The sequence below is a fragment of the Ceratotherium simum genome, chromosome 6 (assembly GCF_057802395.1).
Source record: "Ceratotherium simum simum isolate JZ-2026a chromosome 6, ASM5780239v1, whole genome shotgun sequence".
NCBI classification, from domain to species: Eukaryota; Metazoa; Chordata; class Mammalia; order Perissodactyla; family Rhinocerotidae; genus Ceratotherium; species Ceratotherium simum.
The window spans coordinates 64,144,664-64,163,148 of record NC_141905.1 but is presented as its reverse complement, the minus strand read 5'-3'; the positions used below and the strand labels follow the sequence as shown (position 1 = coordinate 64,163,148).

The following is an 18,485-nucleotide window of genomic DNA, read 5'->3' as shown; positions in this document are numbered from 1 at the left end:
ACACAGATGCTCCTCAAAATGGCATTTCAGATTCCCCACAATCAGACTGGCACATCCTACACTTCCAACCTCTCCCTATCTACTGTTTTTTCACAATATGTTTCACCATCCTCCACCCAAGCCTCACTCTTTCCTGACAGGAAAGAGTGCCTCTCACGCTGGACTTTGTGCTCAAAATTCCAGCTCCACCCTGCGCTTCTTAATATCACTCATTCTTTAAAGTCCAGCTCAAATGACAGCTCTTTCATGAAGCATTGGCTGACGCCCACAGCTGGAAGCGGATTTCCATAGTTCTTACCTCTCTTATGGTTTACCTTACATTCTCTTATATTGTAATTATTTGTATATGTGGTGAATATAGCCATATATCTTTTTTTTTACTTTGTAAATTCCTTGAAGGAAGGTTTTACATCTCATCCTCAATTGTGTCTATACACCCAATGCCTTGCCCATAGTAGACACTCAATAGGTATTTGTTTACTCATTCAACAAATATGTATGAGTTTTGAACGGATAAATGAATGAATAGATCTGAAATTAGAAATGGAAGAAAGGAAACTAGCATGCTTTGTTATTATAAAGAGGCAGCAAGAAATACAGTTTGGGAACAATTCAAGAACGATTATAGACAGGAAAAAGAGATGGAGACCTTAAGCCCACATGTAAAGGGTAGGAGTTGGTACTATTTCTCAGCCGCATCCTTCCAAAAGTCAAACTGCTCCATATACTGCGACATATGCTGTTGTCATAACTGCTTACAGGGAAGTCTTATCATCCAGGAGTACATGCTAACCAAAGGGAGAGCTAGGCAGAAATATGGTCTTCTAGTCTTAGAAATAGGCAAACTGGAACAAATAATTGTATCATTTTTATTTCAATATATAGGACTTCATTTTTTTAAAAAATCAGTGGATTTACTGTCCAACAAAAGAGAAGAATCAATGATTGTAGATACTGGAATTATCTTATCAAATAGAAAATTATTCTCTCTCACCTCCTTCTCAGTGAACTTCACTTCTTATTGTCTCTTAGGAATGCAAAGCAAACGTGTCCCAAAGCTTTAGGATCCCTGGATGAAGGTGTCATAAGAACATCATATTACTATCATGTGATGCTGTATTATGGGAGGAGGGTCATAGAATAGGTGGAAATTCACCTTTAGGGTACACTCCTTTAAACCAAACAGATAAAGAAAAATCTGTGTTCACAAAGATTAATGAGGTAGTGAATAGCCATTTGACAAAAACACTCAGCCTGGTCACCAAAAACTCGATTTACACATCACGTTTCAGAAAGTCGTCAGCCACGTAATATGGGGTCCACCTGTACTCACGTTGCTCAGCAAGTGATGAGAGTCTGGTCACCAGGTGCCAATCTGGGCTACACATGAACAGACATACTTTCTCCTCAAACTATTTAAATAAGATAATTTGGGCAGGATGAATATTTTTCCGGTTGCCTCTTAAGGAGATTTTCTTTCTGGTCCATCAAAAATTGATTAAATGTGACTCATTAATGCAGCTCCAAATGGAGCAGGGAACAAGAAACACCTTTCCGGTGTCCTAGTCACTGCTGTCTCCTAAATCTGACTCTCTGTTCCTTCATTTTAGCAAGAATTTTGCTGTTTTCCAGTTAATTAAAAACATTTAAAAGACAACTCCCTTAGTACCAGGCATATGATAGTAACTTAATATATGAATGTTGAATGAACATGAGGTTTCTTTCATTCCGTGCACCAAGATAATGTCTTATTATAAATGGTTTTGCCAAGCATGATAAACTATGAACTTTCATGAGTAACTAGAATATAAGCATTTGAATTCTTTTCAAAGGGCCTAGTACAGGACTCTCAACAGTACTCACACACACACGCACATGTGAATATGCGGGTGCAGGCACACACACACATATTCACAGGCTTATTAGCTATTGAGTTACCTTGGAGGGGAATTAAGGATGAACTACTGGATGCATTACTTTGGGTTTATCTATTTTGGGTCTGACTTTTCCATTGTCCCTGGAGAATATCAATGTTATTACAGGACCCCAAAGGAAGAAAAAAAACAGCCATGCTGATTCCAATGATTGGTGAGGATATTTGGTTTTATATAGTAGTTATAGTTGAATAATTGATTGGTCTATGGCTGCCAAATCCTAATAGACAGATTTTTGTCTAAAATCATCAATAAATTACACCAACACTATAATGCTGATGATTGAAAATATCCCCATCCTTCAGGTGGTTTTAGTTCTTATTTAAGTTGTCATTTGCCCTCAGCCTGATCTCTTTTGACATTGCCTATTCTCTTTTCAAAGCTATAGGCATCCTTACATTTTAATAATACACAAGGCAGTGAGAAACGAGGGTTCAAGGGTCAAGAGCAATGTAGGCTCGGCCACTGTGTGGGAAAAAATCTCCCAAGCCTCCTCCTGTGTCTCCTTTACTCTCACACTACTACCAACTCACACACTTCTGACATCAGATGTGGGGGTTTTCCCACACCAACCAATTCTCTGGGACACCAGCTGGGTGTCCTACAATTTAGCTTAATTCTGACTCTATCTACCTGGAGATAGCATCAGATTCCACAGCTTAATGGCTCAGTCCCACGAGAATGCCCCCCTACTTCAGATGCCAATTGCGAGTAGCAGGTCTCCAGCTTATCCACAACTTCTGTCCGACTTGGCTACAAATTGGAGGTTCCCATACCTCCTCCCCCTTGGATTTGATTATTTGCTTGAGTGGCTCACAGAACTCAGGGAAACACTTACTTATGTTTACCAGTTTATTAAAGGATGTGATAAAGGACACAGATGGACAGCCAGATGAAGAGATATATAGGGCGAGGTCTGGGAGGGTCCTGAACACAGGAGTTTCTGTTCCTATGGAGTTGAGATGTGTCACGTCCCCAACCCAGTACATGGATGTGTTCACCAACCTGGAAGCTCTCTGAAACCCATACTACTGGGATTTTAGGGAGGCTGCATCATGTAGGCGTGATCAATTATTAACTTAATTTCCAGCCCCTCTCCCTGCTCTGGAGCACTTATTAGATGTAAAATCTTTGGCCTGGTTATTCAGCCTCTCTGAATGTCACTTTCACTTTTCTCAGCTATAAAATGAAGATGATACTGCCAGCTGCTGACAAAGGTGGGTAGACAGCCTCACTTCCTTGTTCCACAGAGGTTGTAGCTAGGATTCTAGGCTAGGCATGTTGCATCAGGGTAGAAAGTCTAACCTCCGTGATATATCCCATTCATGAAGTGCACGCAGATACTGAAGGGCAAAGACTAATGGTAAGCATTTCAAACAAGGGTTGAAAGAATTTCCACTCTTGAAGGTCTTGTTTCCGATCTCCATTTTGTTGTCTTCTTTTGCACATTGTTGGCAATAAACGGCATATTTTTCAAATTCTATCCTATAATACAAAACTTAAGATTAAGCCTAAGAATAAGCTTAATTAAGACAACCTAATATATATATATGCAACCATTAAGAAATCTTTCCTTGATGTGCATTATTACAATGTTTTATGCTAATTTTGACAGTAATTTTTCTTTTTGAATGATAATGTTAAACTGCTGTAACTTTTCTTAAATTCCAGTTTCTTTACTTTTGCCACTGACTGAATCAAACATCCCCACAAAGCATAAAAAAAAAGAAGATAATAATAGTACACACCTCTTAGAGTTGCTATAGGGTTTAAATGAAATAATGTATGTAAAATATCTGGCACACAATAGACCTTAGAAAATCTTAGTTCCAGTCTCTCTTCTTTCTTAATAATCCAAACACTCATGCAGTGCCTATATAGAGTTGCTCCATAAAGTCAATTTAAGAATATTTGCCAAGTACCAAAAAAACACCTCACCGTAAGATTTATGAGGCCTTGTGTGATCTAACCCCTGCCTACCTCTGGCACTTAAATATATTGGCATCATTCTTCTTCAGACTTACCATTTTTCTTCCACTGCAGAGCCTTGTCAAATACCTTTCCCCTATCTAAATTCTAGAACATTCTCAACCCCTCCTTTCACCTGTATAGTCTCTATTCAATCTTCATCTATCGGTTTAAATGTCACTTTCTTAGCAGGACTTTCACTTACATCCCTCCTCAAGATTATGTCTCCTCTTCCACTCTTTCATAGTATCCAGAATTCTTTCTTTATAATAGTTATCACATTCTTAATTGTATATTGGTACATATTTGTTTATTATGTACGTAATTTTTTATGAATTGTGTCCCCCTAAAATTCAGATGTTGAAGCTTAATCCCCAGTACCTTAGAATGTGACAGTATTTGAAGATGATCCTTTTAAAGAAGTAATTAAGTTAATATGAGGCCATTAGGATGAGCCCTAATCCAGTCTGACTGGTGTCCTTAGAAGAAGAGGAGATGAGGACATATAGAGACTCCAGGGAGTACATGCACAGAGAAAAGGCCATGTGAAGACAGAGCAAGAAGACAGCCATCTGCAAGCCCAGGGAGAGGCCTCAGGAGAAACCAAACCTGCCAACACCTTCATCTTGGACTTCCAACCTCTAGAACTGTGAGAAAATTAATTTCTGTTGTTTAAGCAACCAGAGTTTTGTTACGCAGCTCTAGCAGAGTAATACATTGTTTAAGACCTATCTTCCTCCACTAAACTGTGAATCCATGTGGACGGAGAATGTCTATATTTCACCACTGAACTCTTGGCATATGGTTCAGTGCCTGGTTCCAAGAAAGAGCCAATATATTTTTGCTTAATTCATGAATTAATGAATAAGTGAATGAATGATTCAAGGCTATGTCAATTTTATGCTGAAAGCTCTCTATCTTCCAGATTCTTCAATGCTCTTCTCCTGTGCCATTAACAGCCGACATGTTGAGTAAGTATTTATTTGAGGAAGGCGGGAATATCCCAGAAAGCAAGAACCCAATAGTGTCACATTCTAGATCATTGAAAGTGTTCTGAAATGTGACTCCAATGCAGAATATTGGGAGCTTAAGAGTGAGAACCCCATGGGTGGTGCTCGGTGGTCTGCTACCCTTCCATGCGATGTGAGTGCCCACAACAGCAAGTGCAGACATTGATTGGCACTAAACTACAGAAATCCTACAGCTCCCCTCCAGGACCTTGAAATGATGCCTCAGAACTGGGAATTCAAACCTGATGTTGGGTCCCGAGAAGATGCTATGGCTTCAAAGAACCACCTGAGTGAGTTCCAGGTTCAGACTTCCCATATTACCAACACCAAGTGTCTCAAGTTAGTCTTTAGGGGTGCCAGTAAGCCAGATGCTATCCAGGTATTCATGAGCATTATCTAGATTGGTGCAAATTGACCCTTTAGAGAAGTCTAATGTCCCCATGGAATGTACCTGGAGTTACAGGGCCTCTGGGAGTCCACACATGTCTTGGGTGTATGGAGACTATGTGATTGCTGATTTGAGGGGAAAGAAGGTCCTTAACCCTCCTCAGCACTATCTCTTTCCATTATTGAGGTGGCTAAATGCCTAAAATCCTGTCACTAACGTGTCACTCTTTGGAATCAGCATTACTGCATCTGGTTACCTCTTTTAAAAAACGAACCCCTATGCCACCAATTGCTCCACATTTTTAGTCATTAACATCTTATTCTGAATTAGTTCACCCACTGTTTCCTCCAGGTGGGCTTGAGCTGGCTTGGGTCAGAAAGGGAGAAAGAGGACAAAGGCATCTATAGAGGAAATAGGTCTTGAATATAAATCCTGCCAACTTCACAGTTTTTCTAGGGCTCTGGCACCTTGACCTCAGGCCCTCCACATGCCTGGCTACACCATGAATCATGCACACTGGGATTTTTACTACTGCCATGGCAGCAAGGAAGGGGAATACCAAGCTGTGGCAGTTCTCTAGCTATAGAAGTTAAGAAGTAATAAAAAGGCATTCCCTTTCCACTGAACCTTTATACCGTGTTCCCCATATATGGGTCCATAAATGGTTAATCCACCTACACTGGCAGGAGAAGTTTTCTGCCTCCTATAAAGTTTGATTCCTGGAGGCAGATTTTTTTTTAAATCCATCAAGTGTCAGATAATTGGAAGGGTGGAGTAACGCCGTAAACCACGACACACCTTTGTCAGGACTTGTTTGGAAGCAAAGAACTGGAAGAAACAAGACGGAGAGAAGGAGAAGAGAGCATTTTTGAAAGATCACTCAGCTCTAACACACCTTGGCTGGGTCTGGATAAAAAAAGTGGATACTGCAAACGTCTAGAAGAAAACATCGGGGAAGAAAGAGAGAGGGGGATTTATTCAAAGTTGTTTCCAAGTCCTTCAAAATCTCAAACTAGGTAAGTAACAGGAAGGATCTGACCTTTCTCCCTTTCTCTGAGACTTTGATTTGAGGCTTGCCGTTGAGAACTTAAAGTTTGTTGAAGAAAATAAGATGAAGTTGTTTCGTTTCAAGGGTTCTGACTGAAGTGATTAATTGATCATAAATGATTACTTCGGTTTATGCATTCTGCTCAGGGTAGGTCTTTTAAAGAAACATGAAAGATTCATCAGACAGAAAGAGAAGAAAGAGGCCAGTTAAGATAAACTGGGCTCTAGCGGCCAGATTTATTTGGTATTATTTTCACTATTGTAAAATGGCTTGTGTTAATTTGTTTTATTTAGAAGATGATGAGTTTATAATTCCTTCTTTCTCAATCTTAATTTCTCTCTCTTTCTCTCTCGCTCTCCCTGTCCTTCTCTGTCCCTCTCTCCCCTTGACAGCAGGGAACAGCTCAGAGGGAAAGGTAAAGTGTAGGTTAGTGGGGGCTTCTAGAAACAGCCCCTGAGCACTAAGAACCGATGTGCTGCCCAGGCCTCTGTGCTGGCAGGTTCTGATTAAGCTCAAAGGGCTGAGCAAACATTGTCGTTTATTGTACTCTAAAATTACTACTGCTCCAATCTAAAGTAAAGTGGAGTATCTGAAATGACATAATCAATCCAGGAACTTCCTGGAGTCAAACTTGGAACAATAAAAGAAAAGAGAAAGAAAATTTTGTCTGTGTACACACTTTTACTGGCCAATTTGGGCCAAAAAAAAAATTATTTTGGGGTGAGAGTTACCAGTTTAGGTATCTCACTGGACCACATGAACTGCTCACTGACAAATTACCACTTCACTTTTGGAAGTGCAGGCAAAGCCTCTGGCCCATCACTTCCTCTGAGAAGCAGTTAAGCAGTAGCCAAATACTTGGATTTCTTATGTCCATCAATGGAGTGAGATTTTTAAAAGATAGTCATTTGAAAAGCAGAATTGTATCTCTTCGCCTCTGTATGCTCTCCCTTAGAGCTAAGGCACAGACCTAAGTCAGAACTAAACTAAAGCAGACATTCAGCTCCTGATGGGTGCCCGTCGGAGAATCAAAGAGGGCCTGCTTTACTCTCAGCCCCTTCAAAACACCCACAGACATCAGATCAGAGTTTACATGGGGACAGTGAGGCGAGGAGTCCTGCTTCAAACTTGGATAGAAACTCAGACTGGTGAAACTGATCCAACCTAAGAACTGACCACGTTCTTAGATTATGCCTGACCCAAAGAAACCTGTGTCTGCATGGTTTGGCTCATTTGCAGCAAGACTTAACCAAACATGGCTGGAAACCAGCAGCCTAATCACAAAGCTGGTGCCCGAGCTTCCCCACCCCCAAATTATGAAAATTGAGGATGCCAAAGGAAGCAAGGGGGCGAGCCCATGGCTGGGGTGTTGTAGAGACAAGAACCTCTGAGGCGATCAACCCTAGGGCGTTGGTGTTCCTGGCTGTCAAACTGTTTGGCCTTTCTGTACTAACAGATCAATAGCTAGCGGACGGTTTTCTCACATTTTGGCCTTTTTGTGGTTGTTTTGTTTTACAACGTAAAGTGTACAGAAATTGGAGTAATAGGAGCTGTAAAAATACTTGTGATCCCTTAGCCAAAGTATAGGAACATTTATTCCTAAAACAGACAATAGAGAGAAAAACACTGAGCTTCTCCACTCCCTTCTTTGTATCAAAGACCAAGTGTTTCATGAGTCAGTAGAACAGGATAAGGTCAATGTGATGGTGTACTACCGCTAACGGTGGTCTGCCCTTGTTTGTGGGAGTGTTACAGCACATCATCATTGGAATAGCTTTAGGTGGAGGTGACATCACTTAAATGAAGTGGGAAGGAAAAAAACTCATAAAAGTAGAAAACTGATTTTGAATTGTGTTTCTTGCATAAGAAAATGACACGGGATCATTTTTATATCTTCAAAAGAACATTTACCATGAAATAACCACGAAGCAGCCCCTTAGAATTATGGATGGAAATTAGCATAATATTGGAATTGAGAACTTGAGTGACTTGCTCGTTCTTAGTTCTAGTGATGTGGCCCAAACATCTAAGAAGTTAAAAATTATGCTATTTGACTGTGCTTGCATCAAGTAGTGTTTTTGAGAGAGCACACTGCGAGCACTGTTGGGAGTGGCAGGCTCGGGCATGTACCAGGCACGTAACGTCCCTTTCTCTAATGTTAGCTACACTTTTTAAACCATCGGCATTTAAAATGTTTCAAAAGGAAGTCCTGTGGGAATATCGTAGGATATCATGGGAATATTGGATGATCCAGTGCAGGTTTGTGCCTCAGCCACAGTTTTCCACTTGATAACTCACAGAAAGCTACCTCTTACATTTGGTTTAAAGGAATCCATCTCCCAACACATCCCTGCCACTTCAGACTACCCATGTGGGACAGAACTTTGGCAAAGTCAACAGAGCTCCATCCTGTACATTTCAGGCCCAAGAAATCTTTCTGTACGGCCATGGGACACAGCCATGGGCTTCAGGCTGAGAGAGAGGCAAGGCCCATCTACCTGCACCTACCCAGGGCACATTCTATCCCAGAGTACCTTTCCATGAGAAGCCCCCAGGCCCTGGAGGGGAGCATCTGATTTCTTAGCAGACTGTCTCCTCGTACCCTCTGGAAGTTAGGGAATCCTTGGCTTTTTGCGGCAGGTCTTGAGGCTCCGTCATTGGGACTTAAGGAAAAGATGGCAGGGGGCCTAGAAATGTCTCTTATTTTTCTGGGTACAGACAGAACAAGAAAACACATGCCAAGGGCCATCCCTGGTGGCCTAGTGGTTAAGTTCAGCACTCTCCACTTTGGCGGCCTGGGTTCCATTCCCAGGTGCAGACCTACACCACTCATCTGTCAGTGGCCATGCTGTGGCAGCGGCTCACATACAAAAGAAGATTGGCAGTGGATGTTAGCTCAGGGTGAATATTCCTCAGGAAAAAAAAAAGAAAACACATGCCGGGTTTGCTGCCTGGACACTGAGACTCTTACTAAACAGAGCTGTCATCAGTCTGCCTTAATGGCTATAAGTGCAATAAATCCAGCCAATCCCAAATTTATAGCTTCCGGCAGCAACTTTCAATTAAGAGTCAAAATAAGCAATAACTTGTGGGAAGCAAAAGTTTCCATGGATTGTTATAAACAGTTCCTTTCAAGATAATATTTCATATTAGTTCAGGTGCCATCCTAGGTGGCTCCCCACCTGCAGCCATGTGCATTTGAATGTTGAATCTTCAAAATGCCTCCTGGTCCACAGCTAATGACCAATTTGAAAAAAAAAAAAAAAGGTGGAGGGGGCAAATAATACTTAAACAAAGGATTTCAAAGAAGGTATCTGGTTGTATGTAGGTTTGCCTGACGTAAATCATACAGGTTATATAGCTGAAATGCAGACATAGTCACAGGCCAAGTTTGGCCTTCTAATGAGTCTGGACTCCCTTGTTAAATTGTTTATGGAGCCCCACCTCTTGGCTCTGAGAAACATACCTGCAAAGACCTTCTGTGGCTTCTCAGATCCAGCAAGGAGTTTTTCCATGATGGCTCATTCTTTGCCTAGAGCTGCATTTAAGAAACTCTGATGAGCAAGAAGTTGGCACATTCCACCAGGCCCTGAAGCTGCTTGTGCCGACCTTGGTTCATTCCACCAGGTAGTTGACCCAAGCTGGTCTCATGTGGTCTTGGTTTTCAGTGTGGAAGACACCCAAAGTGACTTTTGCCTTTGTTGACCCCTTCCTTCATTTAAAAAAAAAAAATTTTAATTATATTTTATAACTGCGTTGGAAGAATATAATTCAGGTTGGATTGCATTCATTTTTCCTTCTGATTTTAAAACTATTTTATTTCTTTTTTGTGTGTGTGTGAGGAAGATCAGCCCTGAGCTAACATCCATGCCAATCCTCCTGTTTTTGCTGAGGAAGACCGGCTCTGAGCTAACATCTATTGCCAATCCTCCTCCTTTGTTTTTCCCCAAAGTCCCAGTAGATAGTTGTATGTCATAGTTGCACATCCTTCTAGTTGCTGTATGTGGGACGCGGCCTCAGCACGGCCAGACAAGCGGTGTGTCAGTGCACGCCCGGGATCCAAACCCGGGCTGCCAGTAGCGGAGCGGGAGCACTTAACCGCTAAGCCACAGGGCCAGCCCCTTCCTTCTGATTTTAAAAAGAAATTAAAACCTTTTTGTGGTCCCCTAAAAATATGATGGGACTAGGCACTATGCCCATTGCGCCTAATGGATAAGTCAACCCTAAAGTCACCACGCAGGCAAAAAAGACTGAAAGGAGACATCTAGAGAGATCTTCAAGCAAGGGGCATCCTGGCCAGAAGTAGCTCACCCCAGAAGTCTAGAATCCAGGTTGAACTGCATCCAAAAGATAAACCAGGAGGAAAGGAAGGTTGAGGGGTGGTGGGGAGAGAACCACAGGGAAAGCCAGATTTCAAGTCCTTCCAGAACCTGAGACTGGGAACTACAGCCAAAAGAGCCCAGTTGGGACTGGGATCCTTGCTGTGCTCTCCTGTGTATTTAAGCCCGAACCCCGCACCCCAGACCCCCCATGTCAGCCCTGCTTCATTCCTTCAAGACACAGTGGACAGGATTGCAATGATTTTCCTTTCCAGAAGCAGAGTGAGAGTGAAGGGAGAACATAGAGAACATGTGCAAATATGTATTTTCCTATGTATTTCTGTAGAGTTTACATATATTTTCTTCCTATATTTTTCTTACTTATGTCTGCAAATAAGCATACAAGGTCTGGTTTGTTCCAAAGAGAAAGTTTCATATTGTGAAAAAGTGCAAAGTTCTATACGTATGACCATTATAATGATTTTTTTTCCTGATTTAAAACATCATTCTCACATCCAAACTCTAAATAATGAAGCATGAATATCTTATATCTGTCGAGCTCCATATAGAACACTGAATATTATGGGATACGTCAAAATGAATTAGCCGAAAGTGCTAAATTCTTTGACAGAAATCCTTCAGCTGTTTGTTACTTTGGCAAAGAATGGAGCTTTCGCAGTCAAAGGTCAGGGCACCCCATCTTCTGTTTAAGCCTGTTAACGCTCAGCAGGGAGCAGCCTGATCAATTAGATCCTGAAAAATAAGATCCCAGTACAAAGGAATAGAATCCGAAGTGGAACTATTAATTACTCTTTGTTATAACCGATACAAGAAGTGGGAGTGACTCATAAAAACTCTGCACAAGAAAGAATTATACTTTGAGTTCTAGGAATCAAGTTTTTGGTTCTCAGCTTGAGTAGTAGAGACCTACACTTACTAAGTGATGGTGAGAGGCATGGCTGTTTATGGTTTCTGGCTTTTTCCGCAGGTGGCTATGGTATGGATATAACCAAGAAAAACACAAGAGATGGCACTGAAGTCACTGAAAGATGTAAGAACATGATCTATATCATTATAAAAGTAGTAAAAAATTTGGAAACTGTAAATAATTCATTCTTAATTCCACCACAACTGTATCATTTTTTTTTAGTTTTTTCTTTTTTGCTTTTTTTCACTGTATTGTTCAAAATGTATTCCTAAATACACTATTCCTTCCAATAAGATGCCTTTTGTTGATTTTTGTTTTAACATACTTGTAATCAAAATGTGTTCTGCTTTTTCTTCAAAGATGAAAATTGCCATTTCAATGTATAGTTTTCATAACCAGCATTTTTTTTTTTTTAAAGATTTTATTTATTCATTTTTTTCCTCCCAAAGCCCCAGTAGATAGTTGTATGTCATAGGTTCACATCCTTCTAGTTGCTGTATGTGGGACTCGGCCTCGCATTGGACGGAGAAGTGGTGCCTCGGGGTGCGCCCGGGATCCGAACCCGGGCCGCCAGCATCAGAGCGCGCGCACTTAACCGCTAAGCCACGGAGCCGGCCCATAACCAGCATTTTTAATGGCTGCGTAATTTTCTGCTGAATGAATTTGCCTTGGTTTATTTAACCATTTCCCTTTTTAGGGATACAGAACAGCAGAAATCCAAAAGAATAATATCCCACTTATGGCAGGGGCAAAGTTAAAATGACACTGGTGCCATCCACACTGAAAATTGAAAACAGTCACATTTCCTTTGTGAAACTGCCCAAATGATAAATTCAGAGACATTTAAACTGTCCCCTTAGCAGCTCTAACTCTTTCACTTATCCTGTGACTTTCATATATCTCCAATAAAAAAATTCTAGCACCACAGACTCGGAAATTTAGGTTAAGAAATAATTTATTTTTATGTGTCAAAGAATCCCAAATGTCCATACAATGAGAGGTTTAATGAAAGCTCAAGGACTATTATTCAAATCAAGCTGCCATTTTAGTCTGAAAAACCATTTCATTGTATGCGTGGAATGCTGTTTCTGCTACATTCATAACCCCATGTTGCTGCTAGGACAACCAAACTCATTAGGAAAATGCAGTGTGAAGAGGGAGGGGCAAGGCGGCAGCAGTAAGCCTGGTGTGGGATGGAGCAGCTGCCAGCAGCACGGCTTAAAGTGGCACAAAATGATCCATACCATCCTCTTCCATCCTCTTATCCTTTTACCACCAGTACCTACAGGCACGTGTGCACGCATACCGTACATACACATACACCTGGGCATGTGCGCACACACACGAGAAGCATTTAAAGACCAGTGACGTCAGCTAGATAGGTACTTCTTTTGTGTGTGTGTGTGTGTGTGTGTGTGAGGAAGATCAGCCCTGAGCTAACATCCATGCTAATTCTCCTCTTTTTGCTGAGGAAGACCGGCCCTGAGCTAACATCTATTGCCAATCCTTCTCCTTTTTTTCCCTTTTTCTCCCCAAAGCCCCAGTAGATAGTTGTATGTCATAGTTGCACATCCTTCTAGTTGCTGTATGTGGGACGCGGCCTCAGCATGGCCAGAGAAGCGGTGCGTCCGTGCGCGCCCGGGATCCGAACCCAGGCCGCCAGCAGCGGAGCGCGCACACTTAACCGCTAAGCCACGGGGCCGGCCCCGATAGGTGCTTCTTTATGTCTGCCACAGAGGGAGGTAGTGGTAATAGACATGGTCAGAGCACAAATCTGGCCCGGCTATAGATTTAGGAATCTTTACCCATCTCCCCCTGCTGCTGCAGGGGAGACAGTGATTCAGGGAGGCAAAAGGTCTTTCTTCCAACTGGTGTTTAAAAATCACTGGAAGCTTTTATTACCTCCATAGACTCACCATCATTTGGAGTCTAGAGAAACTCAATTTGGGGAGGCAAAGGGACTGGGGGGTTCTTCAAGTCTGTCTTTGATGTTCACCTATCCTTGATTTCACCAAGCACCAAACGTGACTCAGTGACCCCCCCCCGCTTCCTTCCCACCTCCTCACACTCAGGAATGGCCCTGGAGATTTTAGAATGAATTATGACGTCCTTGAGACAACCACCAATTCATAAAGAAGTACAAGGAAATTATCCACTTCACAGTGAAATCAGCCAGGCTGATGCATTGGCCCCAGATGGACTGGGTGGCCATTTGGAAGGGGCAGTACAGAGAAAGAATGTGACTTGAGACACTTGAGAGTGATTTGAGGGCCTGGTCCTCCTTCAAAGGCAAATCCAGGCCTGGACTAAATCTAATTGTTAAATGAGAGACATTGATGCCAAGACAAGTCATCTTCCAAATAAGTGGGTAACTAACTACTTTTGGTTGCAAAGGCATATAAACTTATTTTCCAGGTACATTAAACCCCATTGTTATTGCACAGATTTTTGTGTACAGTGGGTCAGATCACATACCTTAAAATACAAGTACATAAAAATCTATGTTGAACCTAATTTAATATGCTGAGCCTGTGAAAGATTTTAGACCTGGCCAAAACATAGAGATTTCAGTGCATTACATATCTCATCTTTTCATTGTCTTTTTCTAGTTATCACGGAAACAGTAACTACAAGACTTACATCCTTACCACCAAGTAAGTGACCATGTCATGATCTTTCTTCTCAGTAAGTCATGTGTGAAGGTCTCCACGTGTAACCTTTCCCATAGGTGCTCACTCTCCAGTTGAGCAAATCCAAAACATCTGAAATCTTATGTTTAACGGCTGTATTGACATTAATTAATATACCACAAAATCCACCAGTTTGAAGTGTATAATTCAATGGTTGTTAGTATACTTACCAAGTTGTGCAGCCATTGCAACAATCTTATTTTAGAACATTTCCATCACCCTAAAAAGAAACCTCATGACCGTTAGCAGTCACTCCACATTCTCCCTCTTCTCTCCTCAGCCCCTGAAAACCACAAATCTACCTTCTGTCTCTGTAGATTTACCTGATCTGGACACTAAAATATCGGAAGTCTTCCAACCAGAGCATGGGGTGGGAGGAAGGAACCAGCAGTCAAGCTTCTGTTTGAATCCACTTGTCTTCTGGGGAGGGCCTTAGGTTTAGTGGATTCTGTAATCAAGATCTGAACTCTAAAGCTACCCCTGCACCTCCCAGGAAGCCTGGCTCACAGTGGTGGGGCAGGGGTGGGGAGGGATGGTGGTGTGGATTGAGGGTGGGAGAGCCCACCCATTAGCAGGTGAGGTTGGAGCATGACAGGCTGCTGGTGGAACACTAGCAGCACAGAGCTGTCACTCATCCCTCCAGCCCTCCTAGAGGCTGCCACATCTGGGCCACTGACCAGGCCTTTGAAAAGAGCAAGCCCAACACAAGGCCTGGCCTCAAGGAACTTCTCCTCATTCAGCTATCTTTTCTAATATTTAAGTTTCCCTAATAAGCAATTTACTATGCTCCACCCAGAAGACTTTCCTTTTAAATCAGGTAGAATATTTGCTCTTGACATTTGTATCAAAAATAAACAAAACGAGAGCTTGGCAGCTTGCACCAGGCAGTGCAGGTGGGACAGGGACCCCAAACCAAGAGCGTCTTGGGTGGAAAGCCAGAGAAGGCTTCCAAGGAGATGAGGGGACCCTCTGGGCTGACTCCACTGGTAAATTGTCACCTGCTCCTTGTTTCTGCAGAAGGGGGAACCAGCAATGGCTATGCTAAAACGGGCTCTCTTGGTGGAGGGAGCCGGCTGGAGAAGCAGAGCCTGATGCATGGCAGCAGCGGCTACATAAACTCAAGTAAGTGCCTGCTGGTGGGAGGCATAGAGGGAGAGCAGACAGATGGGGAGAGAGAAAGTCCTGCAGGGAGAGGGATGATGACAACTGTTCCTCATTGTTCCAAATGCCCCAAAGAGCTGTGTAATAGACACACAAGCCAACGAAAGTGAGACTTTCAAATCATCCACGTTTGAAGCCTACTTCAAATGGGATCAATTTTCATTAAGTACCTAATATAAATAACAATAGTTAATTAAGTGTTATCGCACTGGGTCCACTTTTGCCCACCGCCCAGAAAGCCAATCACAGAGATGACGAGATTGCAGAGAGAGAGAGTTTAATCACAAGGCAGCCAAGTGAGGAAAAATGGGAGAACAAGTGTCAAATCCACCTCCCCGAAAATAGGGACTCAGGGGTGTTTATGGGAAGGGGCAAGGTGGTCTGAAATGATTGGAGGTGAGGAGAGATGAGGTAATTGATGATCTGCGCAAGCGTAGTCAGCCTTCATGCCACTTTGTGGGACACCTGTTCACAGAATGGCGGCATTAGCATGCCCTGAGGGTGGAGTTCCAACCTCTTGCTGTCAAAAGGGCCCAGTTGATGGGTTGGTGGTCTCAATCCAGCATGAAGTGGACAAGGGGTTCAGTTCCTGAAAAAATAGCTCAAACACCCATTACCATGGCGACCCAGGCTCCAGGGGGATATTACCTATAGGAACCTAGAGGGAGTCAGATAGCATACTACCTAAAGAGCACAGTTAACAATGGGTAAGTTTATCATGCAGATTTAAGTCTTCATTTTCCATTCTGATAAGTTTCTAGGTAAGGCCATCCCTCCCTTCTTCCTGGTACAGGGAAAAGATACCTTTACAAATGGAGATTTTCTTTACAAATGTAAATGTATTTTATAAAGAGTAACCAGAACTAAGAATGAGTTTAGCACAGACCCACTCAGACATCAGAGATCTCTATGGTGATGGCCTGTTCTGGGGGCAGGCCTCCCATCACAAACTCCTTTGGTTAGTTAGTGGTGGTGGGGGCCTCTTCTGATCCCCCATAGTTACAGGCTGTTTAATCATCAATGGCTAACTCTTTGCCAGTTTCATAAGGCTTCACGGGAAGGTAGCTCCTTTCCCACTGAATCACTCTCCTTAAGCTATCTCTTTCAGAGAAGGGTGTGCACTCTGAGGGTTTACAATTTGAATTAACAACAACAAAAGAAACTTAAGGATTGGGTTACAGTGCTGAGGGAATCTGGTGACACGGGATCTGACACCGCGAGTTCTCCGGCAAGCATCCAAGCCAGGCCCATTGTTCCCAATGAAACACCCTTTCAGGGCCGGCCCCGTGGCTTAGCGGTTAAGTGCACACGCTCCGCTACTGGAGGCCCAGTTTGGATCCCGGGCGCGCACCGATGCACCGCTTCTCCAGCATGCTGTGGCCGCGTCCCACATACAGCAACTAGAAGGATGTGCAACTATGACATACAACTATCTACTGGGGCTTTGGGGAAAAAAAGGAGGAGGATTGGCAATAGATGTTAGCTCGGAGCCAGTCTTCCCCAGCAAAAAGAGGAGGATTAGCACAGATGTTAGCTCAGGGCTGATCTTCCTCACAAAAAAAAAAAAAGAAAGAAACACTCTTTCATGGTAGCTTTCAAGCTGAAACAAAACAAAACAAAACAAAGCAAAGGAAACAAACGAACAAACCCACACACATAACCCCTGAAGCCACTTCAAAAATCTTGGAGCGATACTAAAAAAGGAGACCCAAGACATACAAACAGCCCGGTTGACCAAGAGAGGCGCCTGCCCCTACCTACTGAGGACGCTTCCATATGGATTATGTTCTAGTCTATCCAGCAGGGATCTGCGACTAAATGCCAGGTCCTCAGGAAAGCCCTGCTGAAGCCTCTCCATTTCCATGCACTGTTGCCATGAACGGAAAGGACCTCCCTGCCTTCCAGGGGTCAGCTTGGGAAGGGGAGTGGCAGTAATATCGCCTCCCATTTCTGAGCAGCCATGGGAATGTGGGGTGAACTTCTCCTGTCATGCCCTGCTGATGTCCTCTGGCCCCTCCAGAGGGCGCTCTTCCGTTATGAGCAGCCTGAGTGCACTTAATGCAACTGGATGTCAATCTGCCAAAGTGCTCTGAGAATTTCCGCTTTTCTCCACTTGTAGGCGGAAGCACACGAGGCAATGCCTCCACATCCAGTTACAGGAGGGCTCATTCACCTGCCTCCACGCTGCCCAACTCACCAGGCTCAACCTTTGAAAGGAAAACTTACATCACCCGCCATGGAACCTACGAAGGTATCAGTCTCACAGACTTGAGAAGAGAACTACTCTCCTCCCCAAGTAACTTCTCTCACCCTTTAAAGATTTAAGTGTTCACCTGGGTCTGCCCCCTCACCTTTCTTTCCCCTCTTCCTTCATTTAGGGACTCATGTTACTTGGAGACTTCATTGATTTACCTACCCCTTCACTCATTCATTCTTTCATTCATTCATTCATCCATTCAGTCACTTTTTCAACTGGTATTTTATCAAATATTTGCCATGTGTTTAACACTGTGCAGAATGCCTGGATGGATGCTTAAATGAATCAGACATGGATCTTGTCTGCAAGGAGCCTATAGTCTAATAGACAAGTTAAGATGACAAATAAAAACTATAATGCAAAGTAGAAGGGGATTATCATTTCCAGCTGAGTCTTCAGGGAAGCGTCTATAGGGGAGGTGGCATCTGATCTGGGCCTTTGTGATGTGTAAGATTTTATACCCCATAGAAAGATGGGGCACTCCAGGCTGCAAGAGAAGCAGCACAAGCAGAGACAGGCAGGATAGTCAGGGCTTAGGTAGTAAGCAGCATGGTACTTATGTCAAGAGAGATTGAGAGACTCAGATTCGGTGATAGACTATGATGTTTGGACTTTCTTCTGCACACAGTGAGAAGCCGCAGAGATTTTTGAGTAAAAGAGTTGATTGTATTTGAGGTCTAGGACCTGAACTCCGGAAGCCATGTGCAGAAAGAACAGAGAGGAAGGAGGCTGAACACTGTGGCCAGTTAGAAGGTGCTCAATAGTCCAGGGAAAAGAAGACT

General features: G+C 42.9%; 1 protein-coding gene across 1 annotated transcript in view; it reads left to right on the top strand.

Moving 5' to 3' along the window:
• The first annotated feature begins 6,127 nt into the window (after positions 1-6,127).
• Positions 6,128-18,485, top strand: part of COL17A1 (collagen type XVII alpha 1 chain) — a 53,050-nt gene continuing 40,692 nt past the window's right edge. The window contains exons 1-5 of the mRNA XM_087432553.1: positions 6,128-6,316; positions 11,656-11,718; positions 14,205-14,249; positions 15,303-15,407; positions 17,566-17,697. Of these exons, the coding sequence (XP_087288679.1) occupies positions 11,667-11,718; positions 14,205-14,249; positions 15,303-15,407; positions 17,566-17,697 (334 nt within the window). The 5' untranslated portion in view covers positions 6,128-6,316; positions 11,656-11,666. The remainder of the gene's footprint in view (positions 6,317-11,655; positions 11,719-14,204; positions 14,250-15,302; positions 15,408-17,565; positions 17,698-18,485) is intronic.